This window comes from Sus scrofa, chromosome 18 (assembly GCF_000003025.6).
Source record: "Sus scrofa isolate TJ Tabasco breed Duroc chromosome 18, Sscrofa11.1, whole genome shotgun sequence".
NCBI classification, from domain to species: Eukaryota; Metazoa; Chordata; class Mammalia; order Artiodactyla; family Suidae; genus Sus; species Sus scrofa.
In genome coordinates this window covers 9,200,069-9,224,142 of record NC_010460.4, presented here as the reverse complement: position 1 = coordinate 9,224,142, position 24,074 = coordinate 9,200,069, and the positions used below count along the sequence as shown (strand labels likewise).

The following is a 24,074-nucleotide window of genomic DNA, read 5'->3' as shown; positions in this document are numbered from 1 at the left end:
CTAGCTTTCTATTTCGGAGACTAACCCTGTTTATATAAAGACTTCTCCCTGGATTTGGGACATTAACATGTAAATTACGTTGCTCTTCTGGGTTGCACAGCATTAACCAGATGCTTGTGAAACGGCAAACAAATTTTCATATGTTAGATATGGTGACCAAAGCAGAATTCCCTATTTATTTATTTTTAATTTTCAGGGCTGCACCTGAGGCACATGGAGGTTCCCAGGCTAGGGGGTCAAATCAGAGCTACAGCTGCCAGCCTACGCCACAGCCACAGCAAGCCTCATCTGCAACCTACACCACAACTCATGGCAACACCAGATCCTTAACCCACTGAGCAAGGCCAGGGATCGAACTTGCATCTTCCTGAATACTAGTCAGATTCATTTCTTTCTTTTTTTTTTTTTTTTTTTTTTTTTTTATCTTTTTGCCTTTTCTAGGGCCACTCCCGCGGCATATGGAAGTTGCCAGGCTAGGGACCCAATCGGAGCAGTAGCCACTGGCCTACACCAGAGCCACAGCAACGCGGGATCCGAGCTCCGTCTGTGATCTACACCACAGCTCACAGCAACACTGGGTTCTTAACCCATTGAGCAAGGCCAGGGATCAAACCTGCAACCTCATGGTTCCTAGTCGGATTTGTTAACCATTGTGCCATGATGTGAACTCCCAGATTCATTCCTGCTGCACCATGACAGGAACTCCAGAACTCCCTATTTAAATAATCAATTATCAGTTACAACATAGTGATTACAAAAAAGAAACACATTTTTAATTGTCCTGTCACCACTGACAACATTAGCATGAATTCAGATTTTAATCAGAATCAAAGTAGCAGTTTGTTATTTTACTGAGAGTTCAAGAAGCAGAAATTGGAGTTTTTGCTGTGGCACAGTGGGTTAAGAATCTGCCTGCAGTGGTGTGGGTCACTGCGGAGATGCTGGTTCACTTCCCAGACCAGTGCAGTGGGTTAAAGGCTCCGGTGTTGCCGCGGCTGTGGCTTGGATTCAATCCCTGGCCCAGGGAACTTCCATTTGCTTTGGGTGTAGCCGTTTAAAAAAAAAAAAAAAAAGAAAAAAAGAAAGGCAAAAATTAAAGTCTTCGTTCTCACTGTGCTAGAGGCAAGATGAAGAGACAGGACACACAAAAACAGAATTCAGATTCGTTCATGCCTAGTGACAACTGATGATATAATATAGAATCATTAATATCATATGCACCATTAAACAATAGTAAGAGTAGATAAATACATGGCTTTAGAATCAGAGGGACCTGGGTTTGGACCTTGGCTCCATTTTTTTCATCTTAAAATACGAACTCCTTTTTTTTTTTTTTTTTGTATTTAAGAACTCTTAAAGTAAGAGTTCCCGCTGTGGCTCAGTGCTAATGAACCTGACTAGTATCCATGAGGATGAGGGTTCGATCTCTGGCATCACTGTGAGCTGTGGTGTAGGTCACAGACACAGCTCGGGTCTGGTGTGGCTGTGGCTGTGATTGTGGTTGTGGCCAGAAGCTACAGCTCCAATTCAACTCCTAGCCAGAGAACTTCCATTTGCAGCAGGTGCAATGCTAAAAAGCAAAAAGAAAAAAAGAAAAAAAGAACCAAAGAGCCCCATCTCCCTTCTCTAGACTTTATGGGTGCAGTGGCCAAATTTATCTTATTTGCTATGCCCAGTACATAGTAGGTAGTCAATAAATAAAATGACTAAATGGACAAGTCAGTATATATAATGTAGCCACAGCACATAAGTCTTGATATCAATAAACAATAACCAGTGTTAGATGATTATAGTTATTATCTAAGATCCCCAACAGTTAGAGGCCCCCTCTAAAAACTGAAGAGGACAAAAAAAAAGACAAAAAATAAAAATAAAAATAAAGGAGTTCCTGCTGTGGCTCAGTGGTTAATGAATCCGACTAGGAACCATGAGGTTGCGGGTTTGATCCCTGGCCTTGCTCAGTGGGTTAAGGATCCGGCGTGGCCATGGCTCTGACATAGGCCAGCGGCTACAGCTCCGATTAGACCCCTAGCCTGGGAACCTCCATATGTCAAGGGAGTGGCCCTAGAAAAGACAGAAATAAATAAATAAATATAAAAAATAAAAACTGAAGAGGAAAAAAGACTAGCCTGCTGGAAAACCTTGCTGGAATTACAAAGCTCAAGCAAGAGCAGTAGGATGATGAAACCAGGAGCAGTGTGCCTTCTCCACATGGCTGCTGCACCCCAAAATTTCTTGAGTTTCTATTTCCAGGATTCTATGGAAGCCCCAGAAAGCACTCTGGACTGGATGCCTAGTTGTGAACAGCTCAGTGGGGCCAACTTCCCTGCAGAATATGAGTGGGTATCAGAGGAAAGGGTTCCATCTGAGGATAAAACAGCCCTGGTTGTGGGTTGTTAACTGGGCATAGTGCACGGAGATGATGAGTTACCAGAGGCTCATCACAAGGACTTAGAAAAGAAGTTCAGCCTCTTAGTTCAGGGAGGTGGGGTCAGTGGGGAGGGAAAGGCAGTCGAGAAAGGAAGGAGACTGAGAATCTGGGCCAACTTCTGCACTCGAGGGGGAAAACAGTTCTTACTTGTCAGCCAACTTGTAGCCCAGGTTTTCAGTCTGGCTGTGGTTGCCCTTGGCCGGCCTGCACACTGTCATCATGTCAGCACTGAGAAGAGCTCCAAGTCGCCTGGGGAAACAGGGATGCCGCTCAATGAACCATGGCAGCTAATCTAGGGCCCGAGCCCCAGCTATTTATCCCTGATCGGTTCCGCCCAGGAGCACAGGTGACAGGGATGCACCATGCAGAACCCCTGACCCATAAAGCGGGTGGTGGCAACGGCACAGAATCCTGAGGTCCTCCCAGATTCAGACCCCAGCCAATGCTTCTATAACCTTCGAAAGTAAAACAGAAATATCAGCAGAACTTGACACTTTTTCAAGACTCTGTAAGAACCTGTGATGAGTTAACAGCCCGCAAAGAAAAGAACAACTGTTAGTTTACTGGAAACAAGAAATAAACCACCCGCTAAATGAAAATGCCTACACAGAGGTACTCTACTCTTCTGCTGCCCTGAGGTGTAAACTTACACCGTCTTTGGCTCTGGAGCCTCTCCCAGCAGTTCCAAACTCAGGAAGAAGAAAGGCCTAGCCACCAGGTCATCTGTCTGGTCTAAAGAAAACTAGGAGATGATCCCAGCAAAATCAGGAATCCCGGTGAACATCTCAAACCTGAAAGATGCTAAGGACTGGATGGACACCAAAGCAGCAGCCTCAGCAGAACAGTAGCAGCTTTAAAACACTCTAGTGCTTGACATCCGGAGGAACTGAATGAAGTAACTGATTAAAATGTACTACGTCAATAGCAAATCTCTAGAGAACTCTGTCTCTCAGCTTTGAGGACAAGCAGACACTGATCAGGTGGAAGTGGCTAGAAAGATGAGCCCCACTGGCAAATGCCAACAGGATGGTACGCGCAGTTCTTCTACATGAATACGAAGTATTGAGACACAGGAGATTCACATGTCTTTTTCTTGTCTTTTCTTTTCTTTCTTTCTTTCTTTTTTTTTTCAGTCTTTTTGTCTTTCTAGGGCTGCACCCAAGGCATATGGAGGTGCCTAGACTAGGGGTCCAATTGGAGCTATAGCCGGCAGCCTACATCACAGACACATCAACACCGGATCCGAGCCAAGTCTGCGACCTACACCACAGCTCACAGCCACGTCAGATCCTTAACCCACTGAGCAAGGCCAGGGATCGAACCTGCGTCCTCATGGATGCTAGCTGGGTTTGCTAACTGTTGAGCCATGACAAGAACTCCTCACACACCTTTTTCATTGAACTTCCTAGGAATCTCTCTCCCAAAGCCTTCTCAGGTTTCCAAGATTCTGGTCTGCTCTTCCAGGATGGTTTACCTGCCAAGTGACAGGGTGGCTGCCCAAGGCCCTGGCTGGGCATCCTCTCCCCCAAGAAGTCAAAGGGCTGGGCTTTAAGACATGAGTTTACCTCTTGATAACAAGGTGAGGGAGGCTAGAGGGAGAAAGAGACAAAGAAAAGAAGAGTGGGTGTTCCCGTCGTGGCGCAGTGGTTAACAAATCCGACTAGGAACTATGAGGTTGCGGGTTCGATCCCCGCCCTTGCTCAGCGGGTTAACGATCCGGCGTTGCCGTGAGCTGTGGTGTAGGTTGCAGATGCAGCTTGGATCCCGCGTTGCTGTGGCTCTGGCGGAGGCTGGTGGCTACAGCTCCGATTCGACCCCTAGCCTGGGAACCTCCATATGCCATGGTAGCGGCCCAAGAAATAGCAAAAAGACAAAAAAAAAAAAAAAAAAAAAAAAAGAAAAGAAGAGTGGAAAAAAAAAAAAGAGTTCCCATCATGGCTCGGTGGAAACAAATCTGACTAACATCTAAAAGGACGAAGGTTCAAGCCCTGGCCTCGTTCAGTGGGTTAAGGATCCGGTGCTGGACTGAGCTGTGGTGTAGGTCACAGATGCGGCTCAGATCTGGCGTTGCTGTGGCTGTGGTGTAGGCCAGCAGCTGTAACTCTGATTGGACCCCAGCCTGGGAACCTCCATATGCTTGGGTGTGGCCCTAAAAAGACAAAAAAAAAAAAAAAAAAAGAGTGAACATGGGCGACAAATTAAAAGGAGGGAGGTGGAGGTCCCACTGTGGTGCAATGAGATTGAAGGCATCTTGGGAGCTGCTGGGACGCAGGTTCAATCCCAGGCCCAGCACAGTGGGTTACAGATCCAGCTGCTGCAGCTGCAGCTTAGGTTGAGACTGTGGCTCTGATCTGATCCCTGGCCCGGGAGCTCCACATGGCCGCAGGGCGGCCAAAAATGACAAAAATAAATAAATAAATAAAATTAAAAGAGGGAGGTTAGGAAATGGTGAGCTGAAGGAGCATCAAGAGAAACGGTATGGGAAGGACGATGGAGCTTGGGCTTGCCCACGGAACTCACATGTCCCCTTGCCCAGGGAATGGCCCTCTGCACGCTGGAGTCGTCAGTACTGAAAGTAAGCCCAGTTCTTTGAAGAAGCCAGGCCCCAAGGGCCCTGCCCTCGTGTTAGGGAGGAGAGCCCTGAAAGGCCTTTCAGGGACAGGAAGGAACTCATTGCCCCTCTCATGATGCTCTGCAAAGCTTCTGGAGCCTCTCCATTCAGCTGGGCTGACGGACACTGCTCTTCTGTCCTGCATTTGGCAGAAGGCCCCACAGACTCAAGGAGAAGAGCCACTCCCCACTGCCCTCCGCACGTCTGCACTCGGCCTCCACACGGCCCAAGCCCACGGTCATGCAGCCTTGTTCCACATGAGCAGGGCCTCTCTCTAGCCCCTCTTCTTGCCAGCTGGCACCCTCTAAACTGGCACTACGCATGAGTGCCCAGCCCTGTGCAGGAGGCTGTGGGGATCCAAAGATGAGGGAGGCATGGTGTCCTGCCCTAGAGAGAGCACCAGGACTATGCCTGGGTCACGACCAGCCCCATGACCCGCTCTCTCCCCAAGGGAACCGTTCCCCTGTGCTTCCCAGGAAGCCTTAGCTTTTTCAAAGAGCACAAAGCCCACTGTGTCTAAAGCACAGAGAACTGTGTATGAACTCTGAGGTTAAAGATCCCGAGAAGCACTTAAACAACATGGCACTTAAGTGAACTTGACCCCCATCAGGCAGTAATAATTTCCAGTCCGAAAGAAACAGCTGATACCACAGCCTGACAAGCAAGTTGGAGGGGGCTTCAGGGGCTGGAGTTGACAGGAGCACAGAACCCCCGGCACAATCAGCAATCAGTTTCCCACCACCTCTGAACTCACAGAAGAGGAGAAAATGCTTCTCCCGCAAAACCTGGACTCTTTCCTAGTGTTTCTGAGTTTAAAGGTCCTTAATCAGGTGACAAGCCTAATTTGCAAGGGGGGAGTAGTCTGTGACTTAAATTTTTTTTTTTTGTCTTTTTCCCATTTCTTGGGCCGCTCCCACGGCATATGGAGGTTCCCAGGCTAGGGGTCTAATCAGAGCTGTAGCTGCCAGCCTACGCCAGAGCCACAGCAACTCGGGATCCAAGCTGCGTCTGTGACCTACACCCCAGCTCATGGCAACACCGGATCCTTAATCCACTGAGCAAGGCCAGGGATGGAACCCTCAACCTCATGGTTCTTAGTCAGATTCATTAACCACTGTGCTACGACAGGAACTCCTGTGACTTAAATTATCACGATAAACTTGGCTATCACTTTCACAGGCCTGAGACTGCAAGACAGAACTGTTTCCCAAAGTTTGGTTCACCCAGGATCTGAACCAGTCACACCAGGAATCCTATCAGACATGGAGATTCCTGAGCACCTTTCCCATTGCCAAAACCAACTGACTAGGGGCCAGCCTGGAATCTGCACTTCAGTATAGTAAATCAAAGGCCTCAGGTGATTTTTATATAACTCACGTTTCTTTATCTCTTCCTAGACAGCGTGGCCTCGTGATCCAACAGACTGGCTCAGGAGATATGACAGAATGCGTGACTACGAATAACACATCTTCCCACTCCGCGGACACAAAAACAGAACTTCCCATTCACCAGATGTGCTTAACTGGTACGAATAATTTTAGTTAGAATGAAAATGTAATACACAATTTTAAAGCTACTTTTAAATCAAAGAAGGAGGGAGAGGAAGAGGAAAGTTCATAGGTTTTTTTGGACATTTGAACATTTCCATTAAGTTTTTTAAACTGCCTTACAAATTGAAGATGTTTTTTAAAGTGAGCATCTCTAGCTGATTATGTTTATCAATTTAGTCCTAATTGAATCCTGTTTTTCTTATTGCTAAAGTGAATATTATAGGAGTTCCCGCTGTGGTGCAGCAGAAACGAATCCAACTAGGAACCATGAGGTTGCAGGTTCAATCCCTGGCCTTGCTCAGTGGGTTAAGGATCCGGCATTGCTGTGAGCTGTGGTGTAGGTTGCAGACTCAGCTCAGATCTGGCGTTGCTGTGGCTCTGGTGTAGGCCGGCAGCTACAGCTCAGATTAGACCCCTAGCCTGGGAGCCTCCATATGCCATGGGTGCGGCCCTGAAAAGACAAAAAAATAAAAATAATAAAGTGAATACTGCAAAATCTGTTCTTGACTCAAAAGTTCTCTTGGATGGAATACTACTCAGCCATACAAAAGAACAAAATAATGCCATTTGCAGCAACATGAATAGAACTGGAGACTCTCATACTGAGTGAAGTAAGTCAGAAAGAGAAAGACAAATACCATATGATATTACTCATATCTGGTATCTAATATACAGCACAAATGAACCTTTCCACAGAAAAGAAAATCATGGACTTGGAGAATAGACTTGTGGTTGCCCAGGGGAAGGGGGAGGGAGTGGGAGGAATTGGAAGCTTGGGGTTAATGGATGCAAAGTATTGCTTTTGGAATGGACTAACAATGAGATCCTGTTGTGTAGCACTGAGAACTATGTCTAGATACTTATATCACAGCACGACAATGGGAGAAAAAATTATGTATACATGTATGTGTAATTGGGTCCTCATGCTGCACAGTGGGGGGGGAAATGTAATTAAAAGAAAAAGAAAATGCATGCAAAAAAAAAAAAAACGTTCTCTTGGACATCAATGTCAAACTAATTGGAAGGCTCAGGTGAAGTTAGGAAGTAATGGGAGTCTTCTCAGCTTTTAATCTGTTAGGAACTCCCTTCTAATATCGCAACCTGTTACTCCTAATTACTTCTCTGAATAATTACTTCTCTGAATAGAGCGATCATAATGAAATGCTTCTGGACAGTTTCAAAAGCCCACAAAAAATGTAATTGTTCCAGAATGACATTACTAAACCAAAATGTAATATTATCTTGTAACTCCTTTAAGTTTACCCACTAAAGCTTAAAATTCCAGCCTGATCTCTGAAAACATCTTTGTGTGTGTGTGTGTGTGTGTGTGTGTGTGTGTGTGTGTGTCTGTGTGTGTCTATTTAGGGACTCGCCTGTGGCAAACAGAAGTTTCCAGACTAGGGGTTGAATCGGAGCTGCAGCTGTTGGCCTACACCAGAGCCACAGCAACACCAGATATGAGTCACATCTGAGGCCTATGCCTGATCAAACCCACATCCTCATGGACACTATGTGAGCCACAACAGGAATTCCTGAAAAACCATTTTTAAAAAGGGGCTTGGAGTACTAAGTGTGAGAGCATTAATTTTAAAGTAAGTATCTCCCACAAAAGAGTCAAGATTTTATACTTTGAGACAAATGATTATGAAGACACAACCATTCATACTTATGGGATGCTGCAAAAGCAGTGCTTAGAGGGAAATTCATAGCAATAAAGACCTTCCTCAAAAAAGAAAAATCTCAAATCGACAACTTAACCCACCACCTAAATAAATTAGAAAAAGAAGAACAAAAAAAACCTAAAGTCAGCAGAAGGAAGAAAATCATAAAGATCAGAGAGGAAATTAATAAAATAGAGATTCAAAAAACAATAGAAAAAAAAATCAATAAAAGCAAGAGCTGGTTCTTTGAAAAGGTAAACAAAATTGACAAACCTCTGGCCAGACTTACCAAGAAGAGGAGAGAAAAAATCCAAATAAGAAATGAAGGAGGGGAGTTCCCGTCGTGGCGCAGTGGTTAACGAATCCGACTAGGAACTATGAGGTTGCGGGTTCGGTCCCTGCCCTTGCTCAGTGGGTTAAGGATCCGGTGTTGCCATGAGCTGTGGTGTAGGTCGCAGACATGGCTTGGATCTGGCGTTGCTGTGGCTCTGGCAAAGGCCAGTGGCTACAGCTCCAATTAGACCCCTAGCCTGGGAACCTCCATATGCTGCGGGAGCAGCCCTAGAAAAGGCAAAAAAAAAGAAAAAAAAAGAAAACTACAGGCCAATATCTTTGATGAATACAGACATAAAAATTCTTAACAAAATTTTAGCCAACCAAATCCAACAACATATAAAAAAGATCATACACCATGACCAAGTGGGATTCATCCCAGGTTCACAAGGATGGTTCAACATATGCAAGTCAATCAATGTCACATACCACATTAACAAAAGAAAAGTCAAAAACCATATGATGATCTCAATAGATGCGGAAAGCCTTCCCACTAAAATCTGAAACAAGACAAGGATGCCCACCCTCACCACTTTTATTCAACATAGTATTGGAAATACTAGCCATAGCAGTCAGACAAACGAAAGAAATAAAAGGTATCCAAATTGGAAGAGAACAGGTAAAATTGTCACTGTATGAAGGTGACATGATACTATACATAGAAAACCCTAAGGACTCAACCCAAAAACTACTCAAACTGATCAACAAATTCAGCAGAGAAGAAGGATATAAGATTAACATCACAAATCAGTCACTTTTCTGTATGCTAACAATGAAATATTTGAAAAGGAATACAAAAATACAGTACCTTTTAAAATTGCACCCAAAAAATGACAAACCTGGGAATAAACCTGACCAAGGAGGCGAAAGACTTACATGCTGAGAACTATAAAACATTCATCAAGGAAATTAAAGAGTATTCAAAGAAATGGAAAGATACTCCATGCTCCTGGGTTGGAAAAATCAATACTGTAAAAATGGCCATACTACACAAAGCAATCTACAGATTCACTGCAATCCCTATCAAATTAACCATGACATTTTTCACAGAACTAGAACAAACAATCCAAAAATTTAGATGGACCCACAAAAGACCCAGAATTGCCAAAGCAGTCCTGAGGAACAAAAACCAAGTAGGAAGCATAACTCTCCCAGACTTCAGGCAGTATTACAGAGCCACAGTCATCAAAACAGTGTGGTACTGGTACCAAAACAGACATACAGACCAACAGAACAGAACAGAGAACCCAGAAATAAACCCAGACACCTACGGTCAATTAATCTTCAACAAAGGAGGCAAGAATATAAAATGGGAAAAAGACAGTTTTTTCAGTAAGTGGTGCTGGGAAACCTGGACAACTGCATGTAAATCAATGACACTGGAACATACCCTCACACCAAGCACAAAAATAAACTCAAAATGGCTTAAAGACTTAAACGTAAGACAAGACACCATCAAACTCCTAGAAAAGAACAGAGGCAAAACATTCTCTGACATCAACCTTACAAATGTTTTCTCAGGTCAGTCTCCCAAGGCATCAGAAATAAAAGCCAAAATAAACCAATGGGACCAAATCAAACTGACAATCTTTCGCACAGCAAATGAAACCATTTAAAAAAAAAAAAAAAAGACAACTTACAGAATGGGAGAAAATAGTTTCAAACGATGCAACTGACAAGGGCGTAATCTCTAAAGCATACAGACAACTTACACAACTCAACAGCAAGAAAGCCAACGACCCAATTGAAAAATGGGCAAAAGACCTGAACAGACATTTCTCCAAAGAAGATATACAGATGGCCAACAAGTACATGAAAAAATGCTCAACATCACTGATTATTAGAGAAATGCAAATCAAAACTACCATGAGATACCACCTCACACCAGTCAGAATGGCCCATCATTAATAAGTCCACAAATAACAAATGCTGGAGAGGGTGTGGAGAAAAGGGAACCCTCCTGCACTGTTGGCAGGAATGTAAATTGGTACAACCACTATGGAAAACAGTAGGGGGGGTACCTCAGAAAACTATATATAGAACTACCATATGATCCAGAATGCCCTCTCTTAGGCATATATCTAGACAAAACTTTCCTTGAAAAAGATACATGCACCTGCATGTTCATTGCAGCACTATTCACAATAGCCAAGACAAGGAAACAACCTAAACGTCCATTGACAGATGAATGGATTAAGAAGATGCAGTATATATACACAATGGAATACTACTCAGCCATAAAAAGAACAAAATAATGCCATTTGCAGCAACATGGATGGAACTAGAGCCTCTCATACTAAGTGAAGTAAGTCACAAAGACAAAGGCAAATACCATAGGATATCACTTCTGTCTGGTATCTAATATATTGCACAAATGAACCTTTCCACAGAAAAGAAAACCATGGACATGGAGAACAGACTTGTGGTTGCCAAGGCGGAGGGGGAGGGAGTGGGATGGACTTGGAATTTGGGATTCATAGATGCCACTATTGCCTTTGGAATGGATAAGCAATGAGATCCTGCTGTATAGCACTGGGAACTGTAACTCCACTTATGATGGAACATGATAATGTGAGAAAAAAGAATGTATATGTATATGTGTGACTGGGTCACCTCGCTGTACAGTAAACTGACAGAACACTGTAAACCAGCTATAATGGAAAAAGATAAAATTCATTATATTAAAAAAAAAAAGAGTCAAGATTTTATTTTATTTTTGACCACACCCACAGCCTGCAGAAGTTCTGGGGCCAGGGACGAAAGCAGAGCCACAGCAGTGAAAACGCTAGATCCTTAACCTGATGTGCTACCAGAGAACTCCTAAGAGTCAAGATTGTAAAACAGATATAAAATGTTTTCCCAGAATTAGGAAGGAGGTAGGTGACCAACATCAGATCTTTTCTTAAGAGCGTTTCCTGCAGGAGAGCATGAGGGTACCTGAAGGAGCAGCCAGCTGTGTTCAGAGAAGTGAGAAGCTCCCAGTGGGGAGATGGTAACTCCTTTCGAATCAGGTGCACACCTACCTGCTGCCTGTGCTCTTTCCTCCATTGCCACTTGGGGAACCAGCAAAGGCAACCTGGGCAGTTCCTGTGGTGGCTCCTTCAGGTACCCTACAGCTACAGCTCTGATTAGAACCCCTAGCCTGGGAACCTCCATATGTTGCGGGAGAGGCCCTAAGAAAGGCAAAAAAAAAACCAAAAAAAAAAAAAAAACAAAAGGAATACACATGATTCTATTTATATGAAATGTCCAGAAGGCAAATCCATGGAGGGAAGGGGGACTTGGTACAACTACTAACAGGTAAAGTTTCTTTGGGGGGTGATAGGAATGTTCTGGAATTTGATAGTGATGATGGCTGCACAACATAGTGAATATACTGCAAATAACCTAATTGTGCACTTTTTTCTTTTCTTTTTGCCTGTGGCACACAGAAAAGTTCCTGGGCCAAGGAACTAATCCGAACCACAACAGTGACCCGAGCCACAGCAGTGACAATGCCTGATCCTTAACCCACCGTGCCAACAGGGAACTTCTAAATTGCGCACTTTTATTTTTATTTATTTATTTATTTATTATTTTTTTATCTTTTTAGGGCTGCACCCGCGGCATATGGAGGTTCCCAGGCTAGGGGTCTAATCAGAGCTATAGCCACAGCAATGCCAGACCCGAATCTGCAAACTACACCACAGCTCACGACAACGCCAGATCCTTAACCCACCGAGTAAGGCCAGGGATCAAAGGGATCAAACCTGAAACCTCATAGTTCCTAGTCGGATTCGTTTCCACTGCGCCATGACAGAAACTCCCAAATTGTGCACTTTTATATGGTGAATTTTATGTGAATTATAGCTCAACTGAAATTACAGGATGATCATAATCAATGAAAAAAATAAGAAATTTGGGCAGGGGAGGAGGTGAATAAAATATACACAACTATAATTTTTTTCAGTGCCCTTTAGTGCGATAAGCTTAGTGGTAAATATAGGTAAATATTTATTATACATAACTGAAATATAGGTAAATATATATTATACATAACGATTCATAAAACAGACTTGAAATACTGAATGAAAAATATAGTTCAGATCATAAACAATTTATATACTAATGAAATAAAATTTTAAATGGTTTTTATTTGTATTGCAAATAAAGCTACAAGCTTTTCAGCTTTAATGATTCTAATAACTTAATTTTAGCAGCTTATAAAGAGCCAGCAACAAAATGAGAAGATACTACAATTACAATAGAACAAAAATAGTTCTTCTCTCTGTTTTTAAGGTTGCTTCTGTGGCATATGGAAGTTTCCAGACTAGGGATGGAATTGGAGCCACAGCTGGGGTCTACTTCACAGTCACAGCAACACCGGATCTGAGCTACATCTGCAACCTATGCCACAGCTTGTGGCAACGCTGGATCCTTAACCCACGGAGCAAGGCCAGTCATCAAACCCATATTCTCATAGAGACTATGTTAGGTTCTTAAACCGCTGAGCTACAACAGGATTCCAATAGTTCTTTCCTCAACCCGGGAGGCTCTTTTTTCCCCAGGGTCGCACCCACGGCATATGAAAGTTCCCAGGCTAGAGGTCGAACTGAAGCTACAGCTGTTGGCCTGCACTACAGCCACAGCAACACCAGATCTCATCTGCATCTGTGACCTACACCACAGCTCACAGCAATGCCGGATCCTTAACCCACTGAGCAAGGCCAGGGACTGAACCTACATCCTCATGGATACTAGTCAGGTTCGTTTCCACTGTGCCACAATGGGAACTCCTAAGCATTCTTCTTACTAGCAAGCATACCCAAAAGATGTTTGTTTTCAAAAAATATAATTGAGAAGGAAGAAAAAAAATACAGTGTACAATCCCATAATACAACTCTTGATACATCTAAGTGCTTAGGGAAGTTCATTTCTGGCCTCTTGATACTTCAGTTTCATTATCTTCAAACAAACAAAAATAATTTTTAAAATTAAAATGGGCTGCTCTAGTTCTTTACCTAACAGCTTTTTGGGGGGCTCCTGTTGTGATTCAGCAGTAACGAACCTGACTAGTATTCATGAAGACTTGGGTTTGATCCCTGGCCTTGACATTGGGTTAAGGATCTGGCGTGGCTGTGGCTGCAGCCCGGCAGCTCAGCTCCGATTTCACCCCTAGCCTGGGAATTCCATATGCCGCAGGTGCAGCCCTTTAAAAAACAAACAAGCAAACAACAACAACAACCCCCCCCCCAGCTTTTCTGGAGAGTATTTTCACAAAGAAACCAATTTTTTCACCTCTGGAAGATGATGGGGGATTCTGAAGCAGGTGAGGAACAATGGAAGCCAAAAGCTATGTGCTGCCTCAGAACCACACCCAGGGGCCATATGTGGCCAAGTCACAGCCTGCACTCTTGGACCAAATGCTTAAACAGTGCCTCCACAAAACCACTGCACACTATGACCAGACACCAGGTCCTCAGTGCACACACCAGGTAAAGCCTGTGGCAGAGCCAAGGAAATGGCTTTTTTGCTAACAACCAATGTCTTCCTATTTTTAGGAAGAGGCCTAGAAGATTCCATCAAATAAGAGTGTTCAAGAAATGTTTGCCAAAACAGCAAATACATATCATTTTCTCTTTCTCTTCTTTCTTTTTGCTTTTTAGGGCCACACCTGTGGCATATGTAAGTTCCCAGGCTGGGGGCAGAATCAGAGCTGCTGCTGCTGGCCTACACCACACAGCAATGCAGGATCTGAGCCACATCTTCACCTACACCACAGCTCAGGGCAATGCTGGATCCTTATCCACTGAGTAAGGCCAGGGATTGAAACCACATCCTCATGGTTACTAGTCAGTTTCTCTCTTTTTTTTTTCACAGCTGAGCCACAATGGGTACTCCCCCCACTTTTTTTGTTGTTGGCCACACTCATGGCATGTGGAAGTTCCCAGGCCAGGGATCACTGAACCCATGCCACAGCTGTAGGCTACACCACAGCTACAGCAATGCTGGATCCTTAACCTGCTGCACCACAGGAGAACTTCCATACCATTTTCTTATACTCAAAGTGTCCGTCAACAGATGATGGATATACAAAATGTGGTCTAGCCATGCAATGGAATATTATACAGCCATTAAAAAAGAAGAACCATTACATGCTACAAGACAGATGAACCTTAAAAACATATTAAGTGAGAAAAAGCCAAACACAAAAGGAATGCCGTATGATTCCATTTACATAAAATGTGCAGAACAGGCAAATCATAGAGATGGACGCAACATCAACCAGTGCTGGAACATAGGTTAGTGTTGTCAGGGGCTATGTGAGGGGGAGTGGAGGGTGACTGCCATTAAGTATGGATGTTTTTTAGGGGGAGGAGAGCGATGAAAATGTTCTAAAATTAGATAGTGGTGATGGTTGCACAAAATAGTGAATATGCTAAAAGCACTTAATGTATACTTTAAAAGATGAATTTTGGAGTTCCCAATGTGGTACAACAGGATCAGTGGCATCTCAGGAGCACTGGGACACGGGTTTGATCCCTGGCCAGGCACAGCAGGTTAAGGATCCAGCACTGCTGCTGCTGCAACTTAGGCCGCAACTGCAGATCAGATCTGATCCCTGGCCCTGGAAATTCATATGCTGCGGGGTGGCAAAAAAAAGGAAATAAAATAAAAATAAAAGGATAAATTTAATGTTATGTGGATTATACCTCACTAAAGCTGTTACTTTTATTTGTATTTTCATTTTTTTGGCCACACCCACAGCATGTGGAAGTTCAAGGGCCAGGGATCAAACACATACTGCAGCAGTGACCCAAGATGCTGCGATGACAATGCTGTATCTTTAACCCGCTATGTCACAAGAGAACTCTAAAGTTGTTAACTGGAAAAAAAAAAAAAAAAAAACAGGGACAGCTCCATCAAGTGAGGAGTCCTAGCCCCACCACAGACTGAGTAAATCAGACTCTTAGAAGATGGCCTAGGAATCTGCATTTACATGTTCCCCAGGGAATTCACAGGCTCAGAGTTGAACCCTGGAGTTTATTTTCCTGTCTACTGGTATCGTCAGCCAGCGACAGATCTCTTTGCCTCTGCCCTCTCCTTGGGAAGGCAGACTTTTGCTCCACTGTGTCTGTTTGCTCACATTTTTCAGAGTATCTCTGAAACCTGATGGAGGTCATCTGTGTTATCAGCACAGAGTGAGGTGTCCCTGTCCCTTGAGCCCAGGTGTAAATGCTCCTCCTTCCTACACAGGTTTCAATGTCAAGGCTTGTTTTTACTCTAAAGGAGATTGAGAGCATAAGCTGAGTAATTTTAAGATTTTCTGTGGGTATGAATACCCAGTTACTGACAATTATATTTTCTTTCGTCTTTTTTTTTTTTTTTTTGTCTTTTTAGGGCCGTACTCATGGCATATGGAGGTTCCCAGGCTAGGGGTCTAATCGGAGCTATAGCCGCTGGCCTACACCACAGCCACAGCCACGCCAGATCCGAGCCACATCTGCAACCTACATCAGAGCTCACGGCACCGCTGGATCCTTAACCCACTGAGCGAGGCCAGGGATTGAACCCGCAATCTCATGGTTCCTAGTTGGATTCATTTCCACTGCGCCACAACGGGAACTCCCTGACAATAATATTTTCTTTGAACAACTTGATCAGTATTTTCTCAACTTACACCTGTCAGTTCGTCTGACAAATGAAGCCACTGGGAATTTGTGGCTAGAGCAGCCGGAGGCTGTAGACTGCACCGTGCTTTGTGACACTCCTGAGACCAGAGGTAGCTAAAGACTTTTATTGTTCTCACTTTTGTAATCCCAGGAAGGATTTTTTTCACATCTGCAAAACATTGTTACACATAGAGATGTATCTGGCCACCTTAGCAGGATGGAAACACATTTTTCACTTGACAATATTTGCAAATCATGCATTTCCCCTCACTCACTTGCAATGTGGAAATACTTCCATATGTTGCCTTTACGTTCACCATTTTGTGGAGGAAAAAAAAAGTGAAAAGGCACAATTAGGTGGCCGTCTTGCATGTGAACACTAAACTACAGTGTGATAAGGTTTGGGCGGTGTCAGCACTCCCGAGTTAATGCTTGCTAACGACTAGTGTCACCTCTCTCTGGAAAAAAGTTAGTATGAGATTGTCATAAATCATAAAAATAGGAGTTACGAGAGTGATGAAATATGCTGATACTGCCAAAATATGGTTTAAGACTCTGAATTCAGGTAAATATGTTTTAAGTACTTAAGTTTTGTTTCTTTTAGGTATTAGAGGTCCCCAAACTGGGAGACAGGTTCTCACCTCTTTCCTCCCAAATAAGTAAACTTTGTCTTCTTCCTTTCTGTTCTTGGCTAGGCCTGAAGCCACTTCTTACTTATAACCTCTGCAGAGGTCAATGTCAATGCTCCTACAATTTTTCTGATGAGAAAATCTAGCCGAGGGACATTAAGTCACCTGTCCAAGTTCATACAACTTGTTAAGTGGTACAGCCAGGAATGAGTCTGTGTTTTGAGCCCAAGTCTGGTGCTCATTATTCAATATCACGGTGGTCTCACGTTATAGTATCCAATCTAGACAAGAGCTAGACTCTAGCTCATTGTTTTTTTGTTTTTTTTTAATTTTTTCAGGGCCGCACCCACAGCATTTGGAGGTTCCCAGGCGGGGTTGAGTTGGAACTACAACCGCCAGCCTACGCCATAGCTACAGCCACACCAGATCTGAGCCACGTCTGCGACCAACACAGCTCACGGCAACACTGGATCCTTAACCTGCTGAGTGAGGCCAGGGTTCGGACCTGCAACCTCATGGTTCCTAGTCAGATTCGTTTCTGCTGCACCACGATGGGAACTCCTAGCTCCTTATTTTAAGTGTCTTGTTTAGCTCTTCAGGATCGGCAATTGCTTTCTCCTTTGACATCAGGCTGAGTTTTGTAAATACTTGCTAACTGAGTGAGCTGGGAGGAAAAGTGAAGGGATTTTTGTGGGTCTTTCTTTTTGTCTTCTATGATTATACATTTCTCTACTTTGGGAATCTATCCTAAGGAATAACCCTAAATATGGAAAAACATAAGCATAAATGTTCATAGCTATATTATTATAATACTGAAAATTACAAGTAGCTCAAATGTCAAGCAATATAACAGTAATATAAACAATACAATCATTGAGTGAAATATTATATATCGAATTAAATTATGTTTACGACAACTACAATTAAGTGGGTGACTGCTAATGAGTATGAGGTTTCTTTCTGGAGTGATGAAAATGTTCAAAAATTGATTGTGGTGATGGTTGCACAATTCTGTGAATATACTAAAAACCATTAAACTATACACTCTAAATGGGTGAATTGTACTCTATGTGAATTACATCTCAATAAAGCTGTTGTTTTGTTTTGTTTTGTTTTGTTTTTAAGTAAAACAAAAAGTCAAGCTAAAGAATAAAAGACGACTTGGAGTTCTTGTCATGGTTCAGTGGTTAACGAACCCAACTAGGAACCACGAGGAAGCGGGTTCGATCCCTAACCTTGCTCAGTGGGTTAAGGATCCAGCATTTCTGTGAGCTGTGGTGTAGGTCACAAACGTGGCTTGGATCCCACGTTGCTGTGGCTGTGGTGTAGGCCAGCGGCTGCAGTTCCAATTCGACCCCTAGCCAGGGAACCTCCATGTGCCACGGATGTGGCCCTAAAAAGACAGAAAAAAAGAAGAATTATGGAAAAAATGCTCCTGTTGTAACATTAGCCAAAACAGAATCCAAAAGCTTGCATCCAATATGAATAAAATGTGTTTTTAAAAGGGAGAAGTGGGGAAGGAATCTATTCCTATTCAAAATCACACACATAAGAAAATGACAGGAAGAAAATGTCACAAAGGATAGCTGTCATTGGGTAAGAAACTTGAAATGGAGTTCCCGTTATGGCTCAGTGGTTAATGAAGCCAACTCGCATCCATGAGGACGTGGGTTCAATCCCTGGCCTCACTCAGTGGGTTAAGGATCTGGCATTGCCGTAAGCTGTGGTATAGGTCGCAGACTCGGCTCAGATCCCGTGTTGCTGTGGCTCTGGCGTAGGCTGGCAGCTGCAGCCCCAATTTGACAGGCCAGGAACCTCCACATTCTGCCAGTGCAGCAGTGAAAGGAAAAAAAAAAAAACTTGGAATGATTTTTTTTCTGTTCTACTTATCTGTATTTTCAATAAGAACAAAAAAAAAAAACAGATTTTCAAAATGTTTGTAATAAGCATGATTATTCTATTACAAATAACAGGGGGAAAGGTCTTCCCTGCTGTTGTCTGTGTGTGTCTGGGTCTGCCCTGTGGCGCCCCCAGAAGGCCACATGGTTGCCTTGCAGCCACAACCACAACTGCAGGGCCCTGGGCTCAGCCAAGCCCATCACTCGGTCTTGCTTTGCCAACGTATCTGCTGATGGGAAGGGTAAGTGGTACTTTATCCTCATCAGCTCCTTTCCCTCAGGGACCACCAAGACTTGGATCCTGGTCTCCAGTGACTACTTCCCAGTATAGACGTTTCAGTGGGTTCAAAGAGCAATTACGGAGTTCCTGTTGTGGCGCGGAATCTGACTAGGAACCATGAGGTTGTTGTGGGTTTGATCCCTGACCTCACTCAGTGGATTAAGGATCCAGTGTTGCCGTGAGCTGCGGTGTAGGTCGCAGACGCGGCTCGGATCCCGTGTAGCTGTGGCTGTGGTATAGGCCAGCGGCTGCAGCTCCGATTCGACCCCTAGCCTGGGAACCTCCATATGCCACAGGAGTGGCCCAAGAAATGGCCAAAATGACTCCCCCCCAAAAAAAAAAACCCAAAGAGAAATTTAAAGGGGACCTATGGCTAACAGGGAAATAGACACATAATAAATTCTTCCAACTAATAATTGTGTCTGTTTCACACAGGGAACTAAGTAAAGCTGGGAGAAATGTAAAATGAATAATTTCATTGCCCTCTGAGAGTTTTCATTCTCACACAGGAAATAAGATGCCCATGACAATACTGTATTATATACTTTAAAGTTGCTAAGAGAGTAGATCTTAAATTTTTCACCACACAAACAAACAAAAAATTAACTATGCGAGGTGATATATGTGTTAACTAACTGTATGTGATGATCATTTCACAATATGTATGTATATCAAAGCATCACACTAAACACCTTAAACGTACACAGTGTATGCCAATTATAACTCCATAAAGTGGAGGAGAAAAAAGATGCAAACAAATGTCTCCAATACAAAACACCATATGATACGCGAAACAGGTAACAGCAAATTCCTTTGTGGGTCTGGGCTTAAAGGGTGGGCTGAATTTCCTTTGAGATGTAAGGATGAAAGACATAGATGTTTGTATAATCTCAAAATGGCTAAATGCTTAAGGAAGCACAAGTCACAGAATGAAAGTAGCACTGATTCTGGAAGGAATTATGCCTAACTGGTTTGCTGGATTACATTGCAAGAGTTAACATGTGAACTAAAGCAGAATCTGAACACAACTTATGTAGACTTCTGAAAGCTTTTACCAAGATGTTACCAGAAGCAGACAACCTTTTTTTTTTTTTTTTTTTTTTGCTTTTTAGGGCCACATCCATGAAATATAGAAGTTTCCAGGCTAGGGGTCGAATCCAAGCTGCAACTGCCAGTCTATGCCACAGACATGGCAAGGCAGGATCTGAGCTGCATCTATGACCTATACACCACAGCTTACGGCAATGCAGGATCCCTGACCCACTGATCAAGGTCAGGGATCGAACCAGTACCCACATGGACACTAGTCAGATTCATTTCTGCTGTGCCACAAGGGGAACTCCTAGAGTTTTTGACTTTGAAATAATTTCAAGATTACAGAAGAGCTGCAAGAACAGTACAGAAAACTCATAGAGTCTTTATCTAAATTCACCAAGTTTTAACATGCTTTCTTTCTCAATTAAAGACCTTCTAAAATGTTCTTTTGGAGCTTTAGGGAAAAATGGGTGCTCTCGAGCCACCAGAAGCCTCCAGTGCTCATGAATCTTACAAAATCAGTTTACTGAAATAAGTAACCAAACATAGGACCAAAAGACAACCCAACCCCAACCCATCCTGACCATCCACCAGGACCTCACAGGAGGGCCTGAACACTTTAAAACTAGATTACCAGACATGCAAGAAAAGCTAGGGAAACATGGAAAAATGTTAAAAGCTGGGGGGCAGAGGTGACTGGCCTTACCAGATATTAAACCATACTATAAAGCCACTATAGGAGTTCCCGTTGTGGCACAGCGGAAATGAATCTGACTAGGAACCATGAGATTGCGGGTTCAATCCCTGGCCTCGCTCAGTGGGTTAAGGATCTGGCATTGCTGTGAGCTGTGGTGTAAGTCGTAGATGCAGATTGGATCTGGCACTGCTGTGGATCTGGCGTAGGCCAGCAGCTGTAGCTCTGATTCGACCCCTGGCCTGGGAACCTCCATATGCTTCGGGTATGGCCCTAAAAAGCAAAAAAATAAAAATAAAAAAATAAAGTCCCTATAATTAAAACAGTGTGGTACTGCCACAAATAGATAAATAGGCTGATAAGACAGAACTGAAAGTCTAAATGGACCTAAGTACTCATAGAACTTTACATATGATCAAGGTGGCATCTTAAATCACTAGGGCAAAGATGGGCTTTTTAATATAAATGGTGCTGGAATAACTTTATAGCCCAAAGATGTTCAAGTAAGATCTGACATACCCGCAGACCTGGTGGGCTGAGGATGCCCTGGGTCTTTCTTTTTTTTTTTTTTTTCCCTGGGTCTTTCTCAAAGCCCCCAAACCAGCTGCAGAAAGGAACCAGTTCCACAAAGGGGCTATAGCCCTGAGGGGTTGACAGAAGCCCCCTGAAAGATCTGACCAGTGCCTGCCCTAACTCCTTTTTTCTTTTTTTTTTTTTTTAAGGGCTGCTCCTGTGGCATATGGAGATTCCCAGGCTAGGGGTTGAGTTAGAGCTACAGCTGCTGGCCTACGCCACAGCCACGCCAGGTCTGAGCTGTGTTTGCAACCTACACCATGGCTCATGGCAACACCAGATCTTTAACCCACTGAGTGAGGTTAGGGATCGAATCCCCATCCTCATGGATCCTAGTTGGGTTCCTTAACTGCTGAGCCACAAAGGGAACTCCTGCCCTAACTCCTGAAGTGCTCCAACTGCCCTGGGTATCTGCTTCGATTTGAATGCAGTTTCAAAAGTCTGATTTTTTTCCTCCATGGCAGCCCTAGAGCTTATCGTGCATTTTGTACAGCACCTGATTCCCATATCACATACGCAGTATAAGTCCCTCCTGCCACACACCAGTCTGCATGTAATTCTTGTTATGCTCATTTTGAAGAGGAGAAGGTTAAGTTTCAGAGACCTGCCCAGGATCACAGGGTTTAAGTAACAGAATAGGGAATCTTATTTGTATCTTCCGTCTCCAAATGCTAGATTTCACCCCCAAACCTTGTTATCTGCTCTCAGTCCCTTTAACCAGAACCACCTGATGGACACCCCTCACAAGCCTGATGCAAGCTGTCCTCCTCAATGATGCCAGGACCCCTCAGGACAGTAACCTGAAAGCCTGATCCCCTTTCTTCTAAGGGCAGCAAGCAGGAAATAGCTTTCACTCATAACCTTTGGGAAGGTCAGGGTAAGGCAATGAACACTGTTTCATCCTATGATCTTTCAGGCACTGCATTAAGCACTTTACTAACATAATCTGAGAAATAATGCATCTCCCCAGAGAAATGAAATCATACCCACATATGTTCTTCTATACTAACCTTCAAAACATCACATCCGTGATGGCTGTAAAGTGGAAACAGCCCAAATGCCATCAACTAATGAATAAACAAAATGAGGCATATCCACACAATGAAAGAACATTCAGCCATCAAAGGAAGGACCTACTGACATTCTACAAGGTGGATGAGCCTTGAAGACATGATGCTAAATGAACAGAAGCCATTCACAAAATGCCACATATTGTCTAAGCCCATTTATATAAAATGTCTGGAACAGGGATATCTACAGAGACAGGAAATAGATTACTGGTTGCTCAGGCCTTGAAGGAATGGAGTGGGGCACTGGGGGTGAGGGCTAAGGGGTATGGGTTTCCTCTTTGGAGCAAAGAAAATGTTCTAAATGTTCTAATGGGCTCTAGTGAGAGTGGCACCACACGGTGAATATACTAAAAACCTTTAAACTGTAGAGTTCAAGTGGATGAATTTTTATGGTATGTGAATTATACCTCAATAAAGCTGCTACAAAAAAAGAAAGGAGGGAGTTCCCCGCGAGGCGCCGTGGAAACGAATCCGGCTGGAAACCATGAGCTTGCGGGTTCCATCCCTGGCCTCGTCCAGTGGGTTGGGGATCCGGGGTTGCCCTGAGCTGTGGTGTAGGTCGCAGACCCTGCTCGGATCCAGTGTTGCTGCGGCTGTGGTGCAGGCCAGCAGCTGTAGGTCCGATTAGACCCCTAGCCTGGGAACCTCCATATGCCGTGGGTGCGGCCCTAAACAAAAAAAAAAAAAAAAAAAAAAAAGGAGAAAGGAAGGGAGGGTGAGAGACACTGACTAAGCATCTGGTAGCCTGTGGTGCAAGAGTACCCCTCGCATCGTAAATGACGTGCGTGGAGCCCCAGCTCTGGTACTTTCTTCACAAGGACTGTCTCCGGCAATACATTCAGTAAGTGAATCTGAGGAACCAGGATTTGTATCAATACTGCGACTAGGACAATGAACACAAAACAGTTAAAGAAACATAACAGGTAGGAGACACGACAGGTGCTATCCAGAGCTTGCCTACCTCATAAATGGTCTCCTTTCCTGCAAACCGCCTCATCTCTCAGCAAGCGGGACCACCCCACAGGCCGGCAGCCAAGTTTGGATGATGATCCCACCCCCAGCCACAGCTGATTGGCTCTAGAGGAGGCCCAACTCAGGTCCGGCCAATCAGATGGCGCTCCCAGGGGGTGCATCCATCTGTGCGCGGGAACTCAGGAACACAGTTCTGAGAGGCAGCCATCCATTCTCCACCCTGTGGACTAGGGAGCAGAGGGAGCTGTGCTCAGGGGTAGAAGAATGAGGCCAGCGGAGCTCCGCACTTCCTCAGCCCAGTCCACTCTGGTGGCCAGGCTGCATTCCTGCCCACGGGTTCCAGAAGATATCTTCATACCCTTATTTGCTTAAGCAACCAAATGATTCCCCACTAACACAGTGTCATGTTCAATCTATGTTCAACTGGTTTCCCAGAGTAAAAAAGGAAAGCTAGTGTGCGTGTGAGTTTTCTGTTCTTTCTTTTTAGGGCTGCACCCGTAGCATGTGGAAGTTCCCAGGCTAGGGGTCGAATCTGAGCTACAGCTGCCAGTCTACACCACAGCCACAGCAACTTGGGATCTGAGCCGCGTCTGCACCCTACACCACAGCTCTGGGCAACGCCGGATCCTTAACCCACTGAGCAAGGCCAGGGATCAAACCCACGTCCTCAGGGATAGTAGTCAGA

At 44.0% G+C, this 24,074-nt stretch overlaps 1 protein-coding gene across 5 annotated transcripts in view; it reads right to left on the bottom strand.

Annotated features, from left to right (window-relative positions):
• Window positions 1-24,074, bottom strand: part of DENND2A (DENN domain containing 2A) — a 124,135-nt gene that overhangs the window by 86,529 nt on the left and 13,532 nt on the right. For 2 of the 5 annotated variants that reach the window (XM_005654269.3, XM_013983646.2), the window contains exon 2: window positions 2,579-2,680. The exons of the other annotated variants lie outside the window; for them this stretch is intronic. In XM_005654269.3, the coding sequence (XP_005654326.1) occupies window positions 2,579-2,652 (74 nt within the window). In that variant the 5' untranslated portion in view covers window positions 2,653-2,680. The remainder of the gene's footprint in view (window positions 1-2,578; window positions 2,681-24,074) is intronic. 5 annotated transcript variants of the gene reach the window in all.